The sequence below is a fragment of the Erpetoichthys calabaricus genome, chromosome 2, assembly GCF_900747795.2.
Source record: "Erpetoichthys calabaricus chromosome 2, fErpCal1.3, whole genome shotgun sequence".
NCBI classification, from domain to species: Eukaryota; Metazoa; Chordata; class Cladistia; order Polypteriformes; family Polypteridae; genus Erpetoichthys; species Erpetoichthys calabaricus.
The window spans coordinates 265,247,017-265,269,326 of NC_041395.2; the positions used below are offsets into that span (position 1 = coordinate 265,247,017).

General features: G+C 35.2%; 1 protein-coding gene across 2 annotated transcripts in view; it reads left to right on the plus strand.

Annotated features, from left to right (window-relative positions):
• The window catches only part of LOC114647017 (myoferlin-like), a 156,301-nt gene that overhangs the window by 79,233 nt on the left and 54,758 nt on the right, over positions 1-22,310 (plus strand). Inside the window, exons 11-23 of one of the 2 annotated variants that reach the window (XM_051923754.1) lie at positions 326-441; positions 1,110-1,236; positions 2,798-2,901; positions 5,071-5,139; positions 5,555-5,598; positions 7,074-7,156; positions 11,388-11,426; positions 16,612-16,736; positions 16,934-17,047; positions 17,359-17,536; positions 18,046-18,170; positions 18,321-18,430; positions 21,910-22,102. In XM_051923754.1, the coding sequence (XP_051779714.1) occupies positions 326-441; positions 1,110-1,236; positions 2,798-2,901; positions 5,071-5,139; positions 5,555-5,598; positions 7,074-7,156; positions 11,388-11,426; positions 16,612-16,736; positions 16,934-17,047; positions 17,359-17,536; positions 18,046-18,170; positions 18,321-18,430; positions 21,910-22,102 (1,427 nt within the window). The remainder of the gene's footprint in view (positions 1-325; positions 442-1,109; positions 1,237-2,797; positions 2,902-5,070; positions 5,140-5,554; positions 5,599-7,073; positions 7,157-11,387; positions 11,427-16,611; positions 16,737-16,933; positions 17,048-17,358; positions 17,537-18,045; positions 18,171-18,320; positions 18,431-21,909; positions 22,103-22,310) is intronic. The other variant, XM_051923755.1, reaches the window with a different exon arrangement.

Consider the following 22,310-nt stretch of genomic DNA (forward strand, 5'->3'; position numbering starts at 1 on the left):
GATGACAGAGACATAGCAGCTGGATGGACATACAGACACTTATCCTGTTATTAAGGTGGATATGGCCCAAAATTCCTGCATATATCATTTTTGAGAAGTCTTATGCTTATTTATTTTTTATTTCTTACCAATTAAAATTTGAAAGTCTCAATTTTTATCCCATCTACTTCCTTGATGTTATTTTCAGATTGCTTTTAACTCTTTTTAATTAAAGCTGTTGGAGTTACTACACACTTTTAGGTAGCCTTGTCTTGAGAGATGTTTGAGTATATAAATTCAGTGCTTTTACTAGTGACTGTTTATTCTGTGACTTTCTTTTATGAAGGACATGCTGTCCTCAGAAAGTGGCTGCTGCTAAATGATCCAGATGATGCTACTTCAGGAGCAAAGGGTTACCTCAAAGTCAGCATGTTTGTTGTTGGGACTGGAGATGAACCACCGGTAATGTTAATTTCTTTTCTCCCCCTTTTTTAGTTAATAAATTCCAGGTCAGGCTGTAATGACATTATGCACTGTGGAGTTGTGCCTGGTTGTAGATCGTCCAAACATGACAGAAATGCTTTTTGTGACACCTAAAGGACCCCCTTTATTTTGCTGAGTTTCATAATTTGTAATTAACCAGTAATAAACCAGCATCCAAACAGTCTGTCAGAACACACAGTACAAAGAAAAATAGATCAGTCTGGATACTGAACAATCTGTATACTAAATAGAGCAACAGGCCAGTTAATACCAATGACATTCCTCCATTAACATGGGTCATTTGCTTTATTATATTTTTTACTTCTGCTGCTCACATAATTTTGGTGACTCATCTGATTAATAGCTTAATATTAATGTAGTAACACTCCATCCATTCTTCCATCCACTGTCTGAGTTTTCAAGATGCTGGCAGGAACTCGCCTGCCTGGTTAAGGTGCCAGTGCTCACAGCAACACACGCACACATCCTTGATAGAAGTGCATGGCTTTTAACTTGGTGAGAAAAAGAGTGCTGTTCTAATACATGTATATAAAATGCAGATTTTAGTTGAATTTCTTTCTGACACCGGATACAATGTATTTATTTTATGACCATAAATCACTTACTAACTATTGTCTCTCAAACAGGTGGAGCAAAAGACTGGGGATGAAGATCAGGAGGATATTGAGAGTAATTTGTTGCTGCCTGCTGGTGTAACATTGAGATGGGTCACGTTTACTTTGAAGGTCTACAGAGCTGAAGATATTCCTCAGAGTATGTAATCCTTAGTGTGAGGAGTTTACCTTAGGCAGGCATGCCATTACATGGTCATTTCTGTTCCAGTTTTTGTCATACAGTGGAACCTCGGTTCACGACCATAATTCGTTCCAAACCTCTGGTCGTAAACCGATTTGGTCGTGAACCGAAGCAATTTCCCCCATAGGATTGTATGTAAATACAATTAATCCGTTCCAGACCGTACGAACTGTATGTAAATATATTTTTTTTAAAGATTTTTAATCACAAATATAGTTAATTACACCATAGAATGCACAGTGTAATAGTAAATTATGTAAAAACATTGAATAACACTGACACAAACACCCAGGCTCCCTGCTCAGCTGCACGCACAAGCTCTCTCTCTCTCTCAGCAGCACACGAGCCTCCCCAGCCCCCCCCCCCTTTCTCTCTCTCTCAGCAGCACGCGAGCCCCCTCCCCCTCTGTCTCTCAGAAGCACACGAGCCCCCTCTCTCTCTCTCTGTAACATTGCAGCAGTTCGCGCTATAGCCTTACAATCCGATCGTTGTATAAACACTTTTTTTTTTTTTTTTAATGAGTTTTAAGCACAGGGGAAAAAAAGGAACATTTGAACAAATCCGAACTTTATTTAAAAGCCAACCAAGACAGTAACATTGTAGGAGTTCACGCTAATAGCATTACAGCCCGATCGCTGTAAACTCTTTTTAAATGAGTTTTAAGCACAGGGAGAAAAAAGGAACATTTCAACAAATCCGAACTTTATTTAAAAGCCAACCAAGACAGTAACATTGCAGAAGTTCACGCTAATAGCATTACAGCCCGATCGCTGTAAATACTCTTTTTAAATGAGTTTTAAGCACATGGAAAAAAATAAACATTTGAAAAAAAGAGAAAAGTAACATTGCAACACTTTCTTCTCACCACTCTTCACTTGCTTAGAAGCCATGGTTAACTGCAAAAGCACACAAAATACTGTAGAGCACGCACATCTGACTGAGAACAATGAACAGGGAGAGGCTGAACACGTGCTTAAATACAGTAATCGGCACGCACGAACCGAAAGGGAAATGAAATAGAGCACAAAGAGTTCACAGCGAAAGCACGCATGCACGACTGAGAACAATGCAACAGGTGCGGAAATCATCGGCGCGCACAAACCGAAAGGGAAACTGGCTTGTTCATATACAGAGTGTGTGGTCGTGAACCAAGGCAAAAGTTTGGCGAACGTTTTGGTCATAAACCGAGTTGTACGTGTACCGAGACGTTCGTGAACTGAGGTTCCACTGTACATGATTTATATTTACACTGCCAGGTTGTTTTTTTTTCCAATACAAACACTCCAAGTGACATGACACTTAATTCCTCCTAACTTCTTTTATCACAGATGTTGATTTTGACTGTGGCTCTGGTTTGGTTCACTTCACAGAATCAGCTCTGCTCCTTTTCTCTTTCTTTTGTACTAACGTATAAAGTCACTTTCAAACTGACATGAGTTTTATTTCTAGCCTTACTTTTTAGTAACCTGTGGAAATAATTTTGATATGGAAAGAAAATGACTTAATTATGTTTTTGCAGTGGATGATGCATTTGTCCAAAGTGTAAAAGAACTATTTGGAGCCGATAGTGATAAGAAGAATCTTGTAGATCCATTTGTGGAAGTTTGCTTTGCTGGCAAAAAAGTAAGAATACAAGTTTTTTGCTCCTGTTATTTATTTATAAAATATTATTCTGGGCATCACAGTGGTATAGTGGTTTGCAAGGCTGCCTCACATTTTCAAGAACTTTGAAACATGGAGCCTACATGTGGAAACAAGGAGAACACAAGTCTGCTCCAAGATCCTTCAGTGGACTGGCCAAAATTGTGTGTGTGTGTCCTGTTATGGAGTGAATTCTCAATCAAGTCTGTTTCCTGCCTTACACCTAATGCTATCAGAACAGATTCTTGATTCAGGCTACTCTGAAATGGAATAAGTGTGTTGAGAAAATTAGTGGATTTCTAATTGCCAACTTGAATTTTTAGGATCTTAGTAGAGGCATTCATTCTTTAACAAAATAACAGTTTTAAACACACTTAATCCAAATTGGGGAGAACATGCAAATGAAATGTCCTGGATCAGGGTTCTTTCTTTCTTTCTTTCTTTCTTTCTTTCTTTCTTTCTTTCTTTCTTTCTTTCTTTCTTTCTTTCTTTCTTTCTTTCTTTCTCAAGACAGACTTTGTCAGCCTTTACGGTGCATGGAGGCATATTTGGAGAAATGGTTGTCTCCTAAAAACTGCCTTGTAAAAGTACTTTCTACAACAGTCTCCAAACTAAAGATGTACAGGGAAATTCACTCGAAAGAGGCCCCGAATATTCTATAATAATAACTCTCGCTAGGACAAAGCAGTCTGAACAAAATAACATGCAATGTGCTCCTCAGTTTCAAACAAGCCAGGATGCTCCTGCGTCAGAGCGATGAAGTAGGCGCCGGATAGCCATTGCGACGTTTAACCTCCGTTTCCATATCGCCTGTACCTCTTTACTCAGTCACTTGACTGCTCATCAGGGTGGTGGTGTACAGTATTGAGCAGCACGCCTTCATGGTGCAAACCTGTTGGGTCACCAATTCATTTAAACGATGTTGGAATCAACTGGATGATCATGAGTTAATGGAAGGTTACTTCCAGCAAGATGGAGCAACATGTCACTCATTGGCAAGGAGCATGGCAACAGGGTAATTTCAAAGGGGCTTTGGCCACCACAGTCGGCGGATCTGACACCACCAGACTTCTTCCTTACGGGTATGCTCAAAGGAAAAGTCTATTGGAACAAGCCTCGCATTGTGGAAGATTTGAAGGAAAATGTCCAAAGTGAAATAGCTGCTATTCCCCCTGAGACGCTTGCCGATATGTTCAGGAACATGGAACGCCACGTCAAAATGTGTCTGGCAGAAAACAGAAACCACTTCCAGCATTGCATGTAATACAATTGATTACATGTACATCAAGGTATATAGCGTATTTTTTTGGTTCAGATTGCTTCATCCTGACGGGAGTTACAACGGAATATTTAGGGCCTCTTTTGAGTGAATCTCTCTGTATTTATAGCACTATTAAAAATATAACTGTTTCTTTTCTCGTTTTTAGTTAATGGTTACTGCAATGAAGTATGGTGGTTTTAAGTGGAATTTCTAGGTCAGGCTGAAGTGCTGCTTTTTACCTTTGAGGGTAACAAAACACTCTCAAATCAGTTTAAGCAGTTCAAGTTTTGGTGGGCTGGAGCCCACTCATACACACACTCACCTGCAAATTAATCCAACACACACATTTTTGTGGGTGTGAGAAAAGCCAAGAATATCAGATGAAAAGTGTATATGGACACAAACTGGGCATACAGACACCTTACACACAGTGGCCAGTTTTTGGGATTTGAACCCTGGATGCTTCATCCATTAGACAGCATTGTTAACTACTGTGTTACCCAGTTTGAGTAGATTTGTACATTATAAGTAGATAAACAGGAGGTTTAGGTTTAATGTGAAATACTTTTTTAACTTTTAAACAAATCTTATTAATATTGTATCATTTTCATTGTTTGTTAAATGAATGCTCAAAAAAGAGAGCGAAACCAAAACTCATAAAAAAGATCATAAAGTACACTAAAATCTTTAACAGCAGGGTGGGGGAAAGCTCCTTGGAAGTGCACATTGCTAATTATGCCTGCGGTTCAAGGCCTCTGTCAATGGCAGGAAGAGAAAACAATAAGATAAGGAATGCTTTCAGGAATCTGCCCAATTAATGAGGAGCACCAGGCAATTGTACAGTAAAGTATGTGAAGGCTGATTTTTTTTTTTCTTCTTTCTGCTAACAGATTTGCACTAAAACAATAGAAAAGAATGCAAACCCAGAATGGAATCAAGCTGTTAATCTACAAATTAAGGTATGCGTCATACTGTTACAACAAAACAAAACTGGCCGAGCTCTTTAGGTAATGGAAAGTTTCTCTGATGTGCTGTTTTCTAATTAAACAATTAAAAAGAAAACTGCCAAGCCAAGTTTTTGAAATGTTACAAATACAAAGAAGAATAAGTAATATATTTACAGAATCTACTTTTCTTTCAATAATGCAAGTATCAGATAGAGAGTGAGTGGTGTGTGAATTTATTTGAGGATCACACAGCTTTAATCTGCCCAGATCAAACAGAAACTTAGAAATCTTTTCATATATATTGTGCACATCTTTATAAGATTTTAAGCCTTAAATTCCTTTGGCTGCTTTTTCAAAGATGTAATTTGTCAAACCTCTGCTAAATGAAAGTACTTCATCTTGTGTCTCTATCATTTGTTCCAAATAGTTCCCGTCCATGTGTGACCGTATAAAGCTGACTGTTTATGACTGGTAAGTTAACAATTATATTCAACTGGGAAATAATTACTTCTATTTTGTACACTTTATTTACTTTAGGATGGAATGGTGGCACAAGAGCTTGTTCTGCTGCACCACTGCTTCAGAAGGATGAGTTTAAATCTCATCTCAGTTACTATCAGTAGGAAGTTTGTGTATTCTCTCAGCGTTTCTTAGAGTTTTTCGTCCACGTACTTCTGTGTTCCTCCTGCGTCCTAAAGATGATCATGTTATGCCAAGGGAGTTTCTGAATTGTTCTGCAGTCATCTAGCACCCAATCCAGAGCATCCAGTGAATGATGTCGTGCAGATAGGGCATGGCTACATGTGATAGAATTGGATCAAGATGCATCAGTAAATACTTTGTTTCTTAAAGTTTTAGAAACTTGTGTTGACATCAAACGTTGTCTGGATGTTAGTTGTTTCTTTTGCATTGTTTGTTCCAGTTACTCTCTGGTTCATATGAGAAGGGAGCAGTGACATCCTCCAAGAGTGTTGTTTACAAAACCAGTGATTCTAGGTCAAATATTGCCTAACTGTTAAGGTTAACTCAGCTTATTATAAGAGTTTGATGTCTGTATAAGTACAACACATGTTACTGAAGACCCACTATTGACATTTTATTTCTAAGTACTACATCCCATCTAGCAAAACTGAATGAGCTCCCTGTAACCCTGTACTTAATAAGCAGGTTAGATGATAAATGTATGGATTGACTTTTCACTCACTTTTTTCAGTTATGTTATTGCTTGTTTCAAAAGCAAAATGAATTTGTTTTAAATAATACTATCCCTTGTCTCTCTGAAGAAACTTACTAATGCTAATTTTTCATGTTTTACATATATTAATATTAATCTACACATATTAATATTATATGGGCTTACAAGAAAATTCACTTCAGTACAGTTTAGCATTGTTCGTTATATATTTTTCTACATGGCTAGGCACTTGCTTGAAAAAACTTAACATGACTTTAGTTTTACCTATTGTAACATAACATACACTGGATTTAGCAGTGCCACGGCCAGACCAGCTGGTTCAGGTTTTGCTTACAAAAAGAGACAGGAAGCTCCATCATTAGAGGCTTCTCTGTACAGTAGATAAACTTGAACACAGTGCCATCTGTTGGTTGTAAAGCTGTAATTTCTTTAAATAAGGCATGCAAGCTGTTTTCTGTTTTTTTATTATTTTCGGGTGTTGTTTGTTAATGGCCAGTAGCTGTTAACTTCATTTAAAGGATGGTGGAACAAAAAAACTGCAAATCACTGCCTTTTTAGAAATCGATTTCTATCAATTAATTGATATAACAGTCAATACTCTGTTTTATGTTTAAAATGTCTTAATAACATGCTTTATGCAAAGTACAGTCATATCCAGGCCTTCATATATTTAGTATGCTCACTCATTTGGAAATTATATTCTAAATTTCTATAAAACAAAATTACATTTTTATGTTTTATTTTTCAATAGGGATCGTCTGACTAGGAATGACACTGTTGGGACAGTCTACCTGAGCCTCAGTAAAATTGCTTTTGCAGGTGGAGAAGCTGAAGGTGAGGCCTTTGATAAGAACTGTTTTTCTTAATTGTTTTATTGTTTTGTCATAATAAGCAAACCCTGAATGTTTGCACTTTGTGTGATAATGTAACAGTGGAAAATAATCCTAAATAGATTTGCCTCATGTAAGAAAAATATAGAATATTATATTTAAATTGTTCACAATATTATGAAGTTACATATACTGCAGTGTTATTGTCTATTTTATGGTATATAACTCAAACAACAACTTGTTATTTATGTTATCATACAGATTAATGGTTATAGTGTGAGCCAACAGCATAATCTATACATATAAGCCTGTCAGTGTTGAAATGTTTTTGTTCGCCACTAGCATTCGTAGTGTGCTTAACTGTTTTTAGGCTCTATCAGCTATGTTTTCAATTTCAAAGTACATACATTTGCTTCATTTTTGCCTTAGCATTTTTTAATACACAGAAATCGGTACTGCTGAAAACACTCCCCAGAATCGGATATTTCCAAAAATGTTAGCGTGGTGTTTCACGTGGGTAGGTGAAACAAAGATTTCTGTAAACGAAACCTACATCACACTCCTGTTTGTGCTTAGTATGTGTCTCTTCCCTGATTGGATCATGCTGATTACAATGCCTCATTCTACTACTGGCCAACCTTCACAGAAGAAAAATATATTCTGCCATTGCAGACAAAGAAGAGTTGCTTTCGATGGCACTTATTGTGTTACTTGCCTATATGCATCTAAATTTGTTTGTGCGATTTTTACAGATCGCTCTCAGGAAACTACTTACACTGCATGCCATAGTCACCAGTCGTATATTTGGTCAAGGTGCTCATTTGGCCCAATTAACATGCCACAACGTGGATGCTTAGACTATTTGTGTGCCATGCACACTCAGTGAGGTTCCAGCTCAATGAATTTCTGGAAATTTAATGGCAATATGAGAATGCTAAATCTACAAGATGGAAATTCTTCCAATCATCTGATAGATAGTCCAGTTGTAAGATGCAGTTAGGCATCGCAACCCCTCTGATAACTGCACATGAAGTTATGGCCGATGAAACTATGATTAGGGCCAACTCATATCATTTGGCGACTGCAAATTGGGCTTAAATTGTGCCAAAAGTACACTGTGTATGCTCAGTTAAAGGCATCTATGCTGCGTTCATGCCCACTGTAAGCGAATGATTACATCATATGTGTTTTCATCATTTTAGTATGGAAGAGTATACTTTCTTAAATAATGTTAAAATGCAAGTGTGGACAGAGTTAATTTTCATTTATAAACAGTGTTTTCAAATGAAAATGTAATAGCGTGAACATAGCCTTAGTGACAACTGTAATGGAAGATTTTCAGAAAACCTTTTTCTGCTGGATTGGAGCAGGCATTGAACATAATGGATGGAGCTAGATTTGACTTTCAAAAATCTAATTTCCTCTGTTTAGGGGTATATTGCGTGATATCTGAGAATATTGTTTACTGTATACCATTTAGTAATAATAATACATTTTTTTATATAGTGCCTTTAGCCTGAGTGATACACCCTACAGAAAAACTAAGCTACTTCACTTTTTGAATACTGAATTTTAAATACATAATTTATCTGCCCTTTAGTAGTAATGGTAGTAGTGTCATGTGTACAAAGTATAGTGAAGTTCAAATGTGTACGTCTGGCCAGCATATCTTTTTTCATAAGTCATTAAATCCAGTTTCAGTCCCTAGGAATTAGAGACCAACTAAACCACAATGAGCACAAGGCAGGGACAATCCACACAAAACTGAGCGCATACATATCTACTAACAACTGATATGATGGAAAGCAGAGTCCTAGAGAATAGAACACAAGTCACCTATATTTTATAGACAAGTTGGACCATGCCATTTAGCTTCAGCAGGATTAAAAAAAAAAAGAAAAGTGTCCTATTGTTTCTGCAAGCGCTGGTATACTTCATACAATTCTACCATTTGGAATATTTCCCAATTGGTATTATGAAGTTTGACTCTCATCTTTGCTGTTCTGCCAGAAGATAAATTCAGTGTATCATCATTCTCTAGTTTACTTCTTTGCGTGTTTTTGCTTTATGTACATGTCCTGTATGAATTACCTGAAACAAAATGGATCTGTGTTAATACGTTTGTCTGTTTTGTTCAATTTCTTTAAATATTTTCACAGCCATTTTAGAATATGTCTAGTCTGTTTTCTGTTGTCTATCTAGAATGACTGTTCATTCCTTTCATTTAGAAGATGCATTCTTTTGTGACATTAAAGCTCCTTCTGATGTCTTGTTTTTCTTATTCCTCAGCTCTGTACCTCCTTAGACTCCCTGTTTATGCTCATTCTTTATGGCACATTTCTTTAGTTGAACATACTGTATCTTTTGTCACAGTGATCCTAATTTGTTTCACCATATGTTTTTTATAGTATAGTAAAATAGCTAATAAAATAGCTCAACTCCTCAAGCTGTTCTGTACAAAATATCACACATTCTGGTTTGATTTCATATTGATTTTGATGTTCACTTCTACAGAGCTCAATTCATGTATTGAAGACCTTTGTGCCTCAGTCATATGCAAACTTTACTTTGCTTAATGACTCACCTCTTAGCCTGGCTTCATTGATATATTGATTGACCTTCTGAAGCAACATACTTTAACAATAAAAATAACTGTAAACATTTAATCAAAAGATCTTCTTTCAAGCGTCATTCAGTTTTGAAATCTCCTAATTATCCTTCTTCAGTCCCCTCCATTGATGTAATGAGTGCTTGTGTATCTTCCATCCACCATTGTCTTCACTGTTGTAAAGTATTTGATCAGGATCTTAATGAACTGTATAGTCTTCCCTCACACAAAAAATTAAGTCAATCTCAAATTATTTATAGAGCACATTTAAAACAGCATCAGTAGTTCCATAGCTAAAGTGCTTTACAATAAAATATACAATAAACATAAATAAAATAAACAGAATAAAATATAATTAAACACAATACAAACTAGCAGTAAATTAAAACAAACAAACAACTATGAGTAAGGAACCATCAGTGAAGGTCACAGAGTGCTAGAGAATAGAAATACATCTTCAGTCTAGATTTAAACAGTTAAATTGAAGATGACTCCTTAATGTAATTAGGTAAAGAATTCCACGGATGAGGTGCAACAGCTGCAGAAGCCATGTCCCACTTAGTTTTGCACTTAGTACAAGGAACAACAAGAGCTAACTGACTGGTAGATCTAAGCTCACTAGATGGCTGGTGTATAACACACAATTCAGATAAATAGGCAGGAGCATACCCATGTATGTATTGATTTAAAAACCAGCAGCAAAATTTTGCAAACAGGCAGTGTAAACAGGCTAAAACTGGAGATACAGAATCAAACTTTGGCCCTGACCAAAAACCGGCAGCAGCATTCTGGACCAGCCTGTAGCCTGTGATTCAGGGATTTCCTGCTTGGCCAGTGGCACAGTGATTAGCAGTGCCATCTCACGGATTCGGCATCCTAGGTTCAATTCACACACCTGGTTGTTGTCCTTGTGGAATTTGCCCATTTATCCCTGTGTTTCTTTTCCTTCCAGATCTCCAAAGTGACACTGGTTAGGTTAGCAATTCCAAAGTGGCTTAATATGCACCCCGGGTGTATGTGTGAGAGTTAGACTGGTGCCCTGCCCAGGGCAGTTTCCTGCATTGTGGCTGGTGCTGCTGAGACTAGACAATAACCTCAGTGAAAGGTTATATATAAGAAAGGAGGAAGTACAAGTTGCTTCTACTCTAACTAACTCTTTTAAATTAATTTAATTTGCCAGAGTTATAAACAGATACAGTATCAGTATTTTGTAAAAATATTGGATCTGAGATACAGTAATTTACAATGTTAAACATCATATTTTGCTTTCACAGTCTACCAATCCTTTATGATAATTTAAAGGTTTGATTGTGTACTTTTTAAGTGATGCAAAAAGTAGCTTGTGTCAGTTTTAAGCTGTTGTTCTCTTAGGCTTAAGTCATTTCAGATTGTGTCATGAATGCATTCTTGTCACTTCTTAGAAAATAATGAACTAAAAGTTGAAATTTTAACATGAATATATATTTGTATTGTTAACTAAAATAATGTGTGTTATATGTACTTGCAGTTTAAATAACAATACTCAGATTTCTTTACAGATTTGCACTGGAAAGACATTTGGCTTCTAATTGAATACATTTAAGATTTTAGCTAATTACATTTATTGATCTTCTTTTATTTAATTTAGACTCATCTACGGGATATGGGGCTTCTACAGCATCTGAAGGTTCAACTTGTGGTTAATAAATTGCCTTTTTATATTGTCCAATGCCAAAAATGATCCTCATTAAAAATATGCATATAAGATTCCTCTCAGCTCTTATAACTGACGTACCTGTATTACAATTAAATGCGTGTGAGCAATGCATTCCTTTATGCTTTGCTTGCTGTTATATAGTTACTGAAATTATAAGTCATATTTATATAAAAAAATTAATTGGGTCAGTCTGAGGTAAAGTATTTGAAAAAATTCTTTGTTTTATTAAACCCATAGTGCTTGACCTTAGCTCAGAACATTTTCTTACCTTTCTGAGAATATCTTATTTACAGCACAATTATTTTAATTTGACATTGGACAAAGAAGCATGCCCTTTTTGATTTGCATGGTTTGTGTGTGCCTATGTAGTTTTAGATTGTTTAATTCTTTCACAAAATACATTGTTTGTGTATTTTAAACTTCAAAATGGAACACAGTTTACATTATACAGCTTACATTTTTAGATTACTTTTACTGTTGCCCGTTTTAAGTATAATAGTTTTGGAGATATGCAAGGGAACTGAAAGACATAACAGAAATTCAAGTCTAAAAATACATTTAAATGCAAACATAACCAATAATATCAATTTAATCACATGATTTTTTCTTAACTTGTTAGGTCAATTGCAGATAATGTTAACTGAAGGAGATGACACCTGAGAATATGTCCATTGCTGCACAGCACGACCTTAATAGCTACCAAAAGATTTAGCAGCTGTGAAAACAGATGCATGCATCTTGTGCCCCCTCACGCTCACCTTAACTTTCCCAGTTATATGGTTAAGGAGGTTAAACAGTACTACTTCCATGCTTAAATATTACTTTTCATGCTTATTTTTATACTTCCCAGGCACAAGTGGTTATTACAGTTGCCAGCATAAAATGCCATGTTTCTCCTAATGAGTACCAAAAGGAGGCATTAAGATTGGTGACGAAAACCCAATTTCTGGTGGAAAACCCTAGTAAGAAAAATACCTGACAAAAAATGTCATTTTGGCCGCCACAGGTCTGATCTTTTCTTTGGTAAAGTTATCTTTTAGGAGATAAATCTGTAAAAGGCCTTCCAAAAGACTAATGAAAAGTATCTCCAGCTAGAAGAGCTACAACCAACAAAGAATACATATGCAGCATTCAAGCCATCAGTAAATGGGATGCCTCAACTTTCCTGTAACAGAAGGAAAAGGCCAAACCCAGGTTAAAATGAACAGATTTTATGGAGTGTATCTAAAATATCCCTAATCCTATCACAGTGAAACATTTAAATATTACTTAAGGCCATTTAATAACATACTAGGAAAATTGATATTCCTGCAACAAAGCGACTAACCACGAATTTTCTTTTTTTAATGTTATATTTACTGCACTTACATACCTTTACAACAGAACTATTAGGTTATGTGTACAGTGATCCCTCACTATATCGTGCTTCACCTTTCGCGGCTTCACTCTATTGCGGATTTTATATGTAAGCATATTTAAATATATATCGCGGATTTTTTGCTGGTTCGCGATTTTCTGAAGACAATGGGTCTTTTAATTTCTGGTACATGCTTCCTCAGTTGGTTTGCCCAGTTGATTTCATACAAGGGACGCTATTGGCAGATGGCTGAGAAGATACCCAACTTACTTTCTCTCTTTCTCTCTTGCGCTGACTTTCGCTGATCCTGACGTAGGGGGTGTGAGCAGGGCGGCTGTTCGCACACCTAGACGATACGGACGCTCGTCTAAAAATGCTGAAAGATTATCTTCACGTTGCTATCTTCTGTGCAGCTGCTTCCTGAAGCGACATGCTGCACGGTGCTTCACATACTTAAAAGCTCGAAGGGCACGTATTGATTTTTGACTGTTTGTTTTTCTCTGTCTCTCTCTCTCTCTCTCTCTGTCTTTCTCTCCCTGCTCCTGACAGAGGGGGTGTGAGCTGCCGCCTTCAACAGCTTTGTACCGGCGGTGCTTCGCATACTTAAAAGCCAAACAGCCCTATTGATTTGTTTGCTTTCCTCTGTCTTTCTGACAGTCTGTGCTCCTGACGCGCACTCCTTTGAAGAGGAAGATATATTTGCATTCTTTTAATTGTGAGACAGAATTATTGTCATCTCTGTCTTGTCATGGAGCACAGTTTAAACTTTTGAAAAAGAGACAAATGTTTGTTTGCAGTGTTTGAATAATGTTCCTGTCTCTCTACAACCTCCTGTGTTTCTGCGCAAATCTGTGACCCAAGCATGACAATATAAAAATAACCATATAAACATATGGTTTCTACTTCGTGGATTTTCTTATTTCGCGGGTGGCTCTGGAACGCAACCCCCGCGATGGAGGAGGGATTACTGTACATTAACTTCTTTTTTTTTATTTTATTGATTTTATTGAAATCAGACAACATTCCATACAAATAGATCAATTTTTACAAAAATAGGATCGAAAACCATGAATTTTCTAACTTGAATATTTTCGTTCCATCGGGACTCTGCATGGTGACAAAATAGTATACTGGAAAGCAAGGCTGAAACAGAGACCTCATTTCTATATAGTCATACGTTACGTATATATCTGGCAACTTTATCTATTGACTCTATGATTGTGACTTTTAAGGAATCACAATTATCATTTCAAGACGTTAATATATATTTTTTTCTCTATCATTTTCTTATTTGTAATCTTTGTGCGTTTATCATGTTTTAAAGTGAGCCAAATTAAAACTGAACACTTCTGAATCAGAGGCACAGGGTGAGCACCATGACACGGTACAGATAATTCAGTGTAGCCATTAGTGGACCAGGAAGGTAAATTGTGAAAGAGTTAAACATTGATTTCAGTGCATGGTTTGATTCTGACTTTACTCATTTTTATTGATATTTCAGTGTTTTTGTGTGGCTACTAAACCCAGTAGTAAAGCTTTTAGCAGACTTTAATTGAAATTTGATGTTTGCTGTTGTGATTTTTTTATTTATTAAAATTTTCTTTTTTTTATTTATATTAAGCTTATAAAGTGTTATAATGTTCCCACTACTAAAACTAATAAAGCCTGCTGAAAGGTTTTAATAACATTCACGTCTGCGTGTGTTGTTTGTTTTATATTTGAGTGATGTATGTTACATTCTTAATAAAGATCTTTATGATATTATAAATCAAGGCCAAACAGACATTTACTACTTACTGTATTTAAAGCTTCCTTTATTAGGAATGGACATTACGGGGAGACCTTTTATATATAATACTCCATAACTTGGTAGTACTTAATATGCTCATACTTATTTGTTAATAAAGTGTTGGTTAACAGTTATTAATTTCATTGATTATGCAGACACATTATTAAGAGTTATCTAATACTTGTGTATGTTACATAATTTTAACTCACTCTAACAGTCTGCACTAGCAATCCTGACAGGTTGAATGATTTCCATGATGGGTCGGTGACATGCATCAAACCAGTAACCTTGTGCTTCGCGGTTTAATTCTTTATGTAACCTCTGACCACTAGTTTAGCCTCTGGACTTGCACACTGTATTTCTTGCATATTTTTTAATATTGGACCAGCATTGTAATATTCTTTTTAATAAGATTTTAGCAAGCAGTGTATTCTATACAGTAAATCTAATGGAATGCAAAGGCCATTAAAGTGCTTTCTTCAGACATTGTGATGATAGATACCTTCAATTTCAGCAATACTTATTTTGTAGAATTTGCTTATTGTTCAGAATAATAAATTAAGTCATGCTTTACCTTTTAAGTATAATTTCAAATATTTTTTTTTTCTCCTGATAATATATTATTTTGAAATAAATTTATTTAAAATCCTTATCTTATACAAATAAACATTAAAGGAGGCAATAGGGAGCACTGTTAGAAAAGGGGTTCATTCCAGAAGTTGTTACATAGCAAATCAATCTTTTTCTGTTAAAGAATATTTTAGTTTTATTGCAGGTTGCGCTGAAGGCTCTCTAGCTAAATATTTTTTGTTTTCTTGTCTGTAACCTAATATACACTCAAACCTTGCGTCTTGCACATTGACAATATATGGGATATTTGCAGGTTTGTCATCAATTAAATGGAAATTATTTTGCAAGTTTTGTGGCCTGTTGTAGAAAACCATAGATTAAAATAGCACTGCTACAGCATAATGGACTGCAAATCCCAGCAATTCCAGGAGTGTTGCATCACTGGACAGCTTTTACAGTTGCTAGTTTTACAGGTGAGCCACGAGAAGCCAATAGGATTGCAACCAGTGATGTCATTTTGTGTCAGAGCTTTACTGCACAGCTGGATTACATTTACACCAATTGGATTACAGTTTTCTCTCGGTTTATGTTCAATTCCTGTTCATGTGATTTCTTCTGGGTAGGAAAAAAGTCTTCATCTGGGGAGCACTCCCAACCTCTACAAATCTTCACTTACATCAGTATCACAACAGGACAAAACTTTTAGGAGGCTGTTCACATGAGATTTCATTTCATAAATACACCACTGTCACCTGCATCTGCAAAACTAGACTGTTTTTGTGAGTGCTTTATCATTGCGCATTTTGTGCTTATTGTTTTATTGGGTTTCTTTTGTACTGTATCTGTAATATTAATCATTTTTGTCATTTACTACCATAAATATAAACAACAAATGTATTCTAAAAAGTTTTGTATTTTGTAAAAAGGTGCAGTTCTCTAAAGAACTGCTGAAATAGGCATTTTGTCTATGGGACGCCACACATCTGTCTCGGCAGCCAACCTCACCCATGTGATTCACTTACGCAATGGCCATTCTATCCTGCATTTCTCACAACTTTTTGCATCTTATTTAGTGCAGAAAACTTAGAATGTACAATAATTGGGTTCAAAACATATTCATGGATTTTCATATTCCCTGGGGCTAACCTGTATGTGTGTGTGTGTGTGTGTTTATATCTTACTAGCAGCATGAAGTTGTAGCAGTATTGACATTTCTTGTATCTAACCAATACAAAATCTGCAACTATTTATACCAAAAAGCATTGTGCTTTGTCTGAAACAGTAAGACACTGTTAAGACTGCAAAAAAGACGGACGGTTGAGATTTTAAACAACTTTACCTCTATTTATGTAAATTCACACATTAAAGCTTACTAACTACTAACAAATATGACTTTTTGAAAACTATGGCAAACATTGTTTTATTTAAATTATCTACAGCTGTTCCTGGTGAGTCTGAAATAGGATTCTTGCCAGCTTTTGGTCCTTGTTACATTAACTTGTATGGAAGTCCACGAGAGTTCACTGGATTTCCTGATCCCTACGATGACCTCAATTTTGGAAAGGTCAGTATGCTGCAAGTCAAATTCTTTTGCTCCATCACCTTTATCTGCTTTCCACGCTGTTCATTAGTCTGTACTCTGTTTATATATACTTTTTTGCTTCAACTTCCATTCTTCATCTTTAACTTCTCTGTTTTATTATTAACTAAGACTTCTGTTTATTATTATTTTCTGAATATCCTGTTTTTGTGTCTGGCCAGGGTGAAGGTGTTGCCTATCGTGGAAGAGTTCTTGTTGAACTCACAACTCAGATTGATGCAAAGGCTGAAAAAAAAATTGATGAAATTCCAAATGATGACATTTTAGTGACAGAGGTAAAATGTGAAGAGTTCTTGCATGAAAAATTATACATTAATGTGTTTTTTTATTGGTATTATTTGATCAATGTCATTATTTTTAACCATTGTTGTTATTTAATTATGTTAAAATACAGCTCTCTTCCTTTTCAGTATAAACTTTAACCTCTTAGTTTTTTGTTGATTACTTCATGCTTGTACATTTTAATATTCTGCATTTTTCTTATGGTTGCTTTCTTTGAACCCAAACTAACACCTGCTGTATCGTTCACATATCCTTTGTTTTTCTCATTCATTAAAAAGTTTTGATTTTTCTTGGTTTTATGTAGAAGTACCAGCGTAGACGTAAGTACAGCTTGTGTGCCGTGTTCCACTCTGCTAACATGTTGCAAGAAGTTGGAGAGCCGATACAGTTTGAAGTGAGCATAGGCAATTATGGTAACAAGTTTGATAACACCTGCAAACCACTGGCCTCAACAACCCAGTACACATGCGCTGTGTTTGATGGTAAGATGGATCAGCAATTTGTTTTTAATTATAGTGTACAGGCCACATTTTAAAAGCAAAAAAAATAGCAATTAATAGTAACTTTAGTATTAAAATAATATTTGACAGCATAAAAAATAAATATAACATTTTAATATTAGTTTCTCAACCTAAAATGATCATATACCAATTGGCACTGTGTGTAAAAGCAACTACCTCCTAGTTAAATGAAAAAATTGCAGTAATGGAGGAAATCAGGAAGGGGGGAAATATTTTTTTCATGGCATTATATTAATAATCACTAATATAATAATTTCACAAAAGTTCAGCCTACAAAACTACAATTCCTCAATATCTGAAGTTTTCTCGATTCATTAATAGAGAAAGCACAGATCATGACGTTGCTGTTAAATACTATTAATTATATGTCTTTTAAGGAAATATTTTTTAGGTCAAAAGATATTGTGTAAGAATAATGTATGGCTATACAGAGGTGTTAAGATTAGTTATGTGCAACCCTGTCCCAACAGGTAACTTCTTCTATTACTTGCCATGGTCCAACTCAAAGCCAGTAGTAGTGTTAACCTCTTACTGGGAGGATATTGGCCACAGGATGGATACTGTTAACATCATCCTAAGTATGGCAGATCGACTAGTAAGTAAAGCATTCTCATTTCGGAAAATTTTCTCTTGTTTCTCTTAGAAAATGGATTGTTTTTATTGCATTCATGTTGTCTAAAGCCACAAATACACAAGTGAATAACACACAATAATGGTTTTAATAGTTTTCTTTTTTTCTCATTAGCAATCAAATATTTCCACCCTGAAAACTGCAATGGCTGCAAAAGTGCAAGACACACGTCTGGCTGAAATATGGCTGAAGCTAATTAATCAGCTTATTGAAGATCTGGATGCGTAAGATAACACATTTTGTTTGTAAATTGGTTATAAATACCTTAAAGTGTTTGTGATGTCAGTCACTCAGTATTTCTGCGTGTGAACAGAACTCCTTTGGGACAGGTCATTGCAGAGTGTTTTTTTGTATTGCAGTTTGCAAAGAGAAATCTTCCCTTCCCTCACACACACATCCCCCCCCCCCATCCATAAAAGGCATGATATGATGTCTTAATTCACATACATAACACACTCCTATACACCCTTCACGATACAGTGCATTCTGTGAACATTGTACAAAAAGTAATAACTTCTGGAAAAAATGTGAAACAATGATAAATATTAGCATTAAAACAAGGTATTAAAATGATGTAAATGAATAACATTAAATTGAAGTTCAAATGAAACTTGCCTGTATCACTCATCTTGCATGCTTCTTTAATAACCTTGGCTGTTTCAGACACTGTCCTGCAAGCTAAAAGGTACCTGCCCTTTCTAACAAAACATGCATGGTGTGAACTTTTGGTATACCTTTTAATAGACTGACACCTTAAATGGATTCCAGAAATTATGAAAATTATATAATATGACGTAATCAGTATATATACAGTGTGATGGGCACTAACTAGTCATAAATATCGAATAGTAGGAGTGCAAAAAAGATACATAACAGTATAGATAATACAAAATATATAGATAATAATCCAGCAACAACAAAAAACTTAATGTATATAAATAAAGTTAACAGTGTTTATCTGTATATTTGGACATCACTCAAGATTAGCTCAGCCAATTGAAATGTACATGGTATTTAAAATATATTCATCGTGGTCCAGATTTAGTGTATAGGCTTCTAGAGGCATCTTGGGGGTAGCTTCTTTGAGAAATCTTGCTATGCGATACATTATTTTCTTACATTTTGAGTCCCAAATCAATGATGCACACAGATTGTCATGAAAGTTTAGGGATAAATTAAAGGTAGTCCTACTTCAGAGGCACAGTACTTATCACTTAGGGAAGACCTTGAAGGTGTCGACAGTTAAAAATTTTCATCATGTGTACACACTGTTGGATCTAACCATTTGCATTCTTGGGAATAAAGTTAATATGATTTCCTATTTCTATTTTCTTTTTTAAAATTAATTTTCAAATAATGTGCTTCTAGAGAGAGAAATAATTTAAAGCCAGGATCATCTCTTGCCAGTAGAAAAAGCATCTAATGTGGGATTCTGAAAGCCAAGAACAGATGCAGACTGCCAGTATTTATTTATTTAAAAAATCAAATCAAATGTCATTAATTCTTCTACAGTTTTAAAGCTGTAATCTGATTCTCATAGATTTGTAACTCGGATAGTAAACAAATAAAAATAAACCTAATGCTATTATTGCATAGCAGACATATACATGGCAAATTAAAATGAAATGAGCAACACAGCAAGAGAACTGCAACTTTAGACTTTAAATGTATTGTTAAAAGTTGATTTAGTCGAAAGAATAAGCAGTTCTTAAATCTGTGGCTGCAGGTTTTTGTTTCAACCTATTTCTTTTCTTAATTGGACTCGTATCTTAATTAAGCAAGCCATTATTTCCCAGTTTCTGTGCTTTTTGTATCCCTCTGGAAATTGCAAACTAGTAATGCTAAATTTGGGAGAGAATTTATTCTTTTTCATTTAAATGTTTTAAATTTTGTGGTTATTTAGATAATTACTTTCTAATAAGCACACAAGTAGGAAATATTGAAATAGCTGCTCCTTTCAGAGTTATTTGCACTGGTGTCTGCTCAACTTATCGTTAATTTTTGGTATTTAGATACAATTAAGAAAACAAACTCATCAGAAAAAGTGAATTAAAAACATTAAACAAAGTAAGAATTTAAAGATACTGAAATAAATACAAATGTGTCTTAATGTCCTGTAAGTGTAAATCTGACACTACTACTCTTTTTCAAATGCAAAATAAAAGGGAAAAAAATTGATCAGCTAGCTAATCAAACAATAGATCAATTAAAGGTAACAATGGTTGACTGATCGAGAAACTGGATGTAACAAACGTGCAGCTCCAGACTGAATTTGACAACCACTGTCTTAAATGTGCACTGCTTACCTTAAAACTTGCATTTAAACGCTGTACATACTGTCCTCTGTAGTTCACCATCATCAGTGACTTGATGATTACATTATACTTTTCACATTTACTCCAGGTGTGCTAAAAAAAGTTCTGCATTATCAGTCTGTCACTGGAGAAACTGACAGCATACATTTATTGGATGGTAATATTCTATCATTTGCACACACCAGTGTTAGTACAGTAAACAGGAATCATGTGTAAATGTTTAGATATAATCATTATACTTTGTTTTCATTGAATTTTATGGATGTATTAGACTCGTCAGTTTAGCTCAGAGGCCTATTGCTCTTTAATTAATATTGTTTTTTATCAGTATGCTGCTGCTGGAGTATGTGAATTTTCCCTTGGGGATTAATAAAGTTATCTATCTATCTATCTATCTATCTATCTATCTATCTATCTATCTATCTATCTATCTATCTATCTATCTATGATCTGTAGGGTTATAATTTATAGGGCTTCATACAGTAGATAATTGTGATTGTACTGTTACCATCACTTTAAGCCGTCTGGCTGGCTTGCAGGATAAATTCAAATTATCCTAAAAAAATAGATTATTCTGCCATTCAGAGTTACTGTACTGCACTGCACTGTAAATGATTTGAAATCAATATAGGTCATATGCATGTTTATTTGTTAGGTCACATCGATAGAATTAATTACTTTTTACTAATTGTCCAGACTCAGGATAGATATTAGCACACAGTCATATAGGAGTAAAATAATTTGTAAAATCAATTTGAACAGTCAAACAAAAAAAATTGCAGTTGAATCAAAAAATGAAATTGAGGCTCTTTTAACCATAGGCCTCAGTAGGCTGTAACTACATATAGAGTGAAAGGCAGCTGGTATGGACTTTTCAACACACTATTACCAGTGCAACTTTCCTCCAGGATTGCCTCCCATAGATGATGCCTATGGTGATATGTAAAATTGGGAAAATGATCAGCAATACCATGTACTGGCATATGCCTTCAAAATGTCCATGAACTATGCTCACAGTGATGCAAGGCATTGTGAACTGCATTATGCAAAGTTTCAGACTTTTAAAATGAAAAGGTTTCTCAAGTTTCTGTTTTTAAAAGCAACCATCTCATCAGCTCACTCCATGCATTGGCTCTGGCTTAAATGATTGTAAAATTAGGTATTTGTTGAATTTATTAGTAAAGTGAGCAAACTCGCTGCGATAAGCTGTTTCATGACATAAAAATGAGAATATTAGCTACTGTACCGTATATTTTACATTATTATTCAGGTCTTTTTCTTTATATTTAATTATTTTCATTTAGTAAAAATGAACAGTGACCATTTCTTTTAAGAAACACTACGATGTTATGTCTTTCCTTTAAAATGAGTATTTGTCCTGTTTCCAGAAATGTACTTCCGGAAGTGAGTGACAGACCCAACCTCACCGTCCTTGACATTCAAATTAAAAAAATGCGTGATTCTGCTCTTAGAAATATTAAAGATTCAGCAATTCATATGAGAGAAGAGGCCACTGATGTAAAAGCCACTTTAAATGACATTGAAGATTGGCTGGACAGACTGCAGCAGCTAGCTGAAGAGGCAAGTAGTAAACCGAGCTCACAAGTTTTACTTTTAATTTACAAACTGGTATTATATTTATTGCTCATAGCATGCAGCAGTATATTTACAGTACATGAAGGCCTCCTTTTAAATTAAGCATTGTGTCTCTGTATACTGTTGCATCCATCATATTCAATACAAATCACCTTAGTTATTCATCAGTAAAAATATTGTCTGACCAACCAAA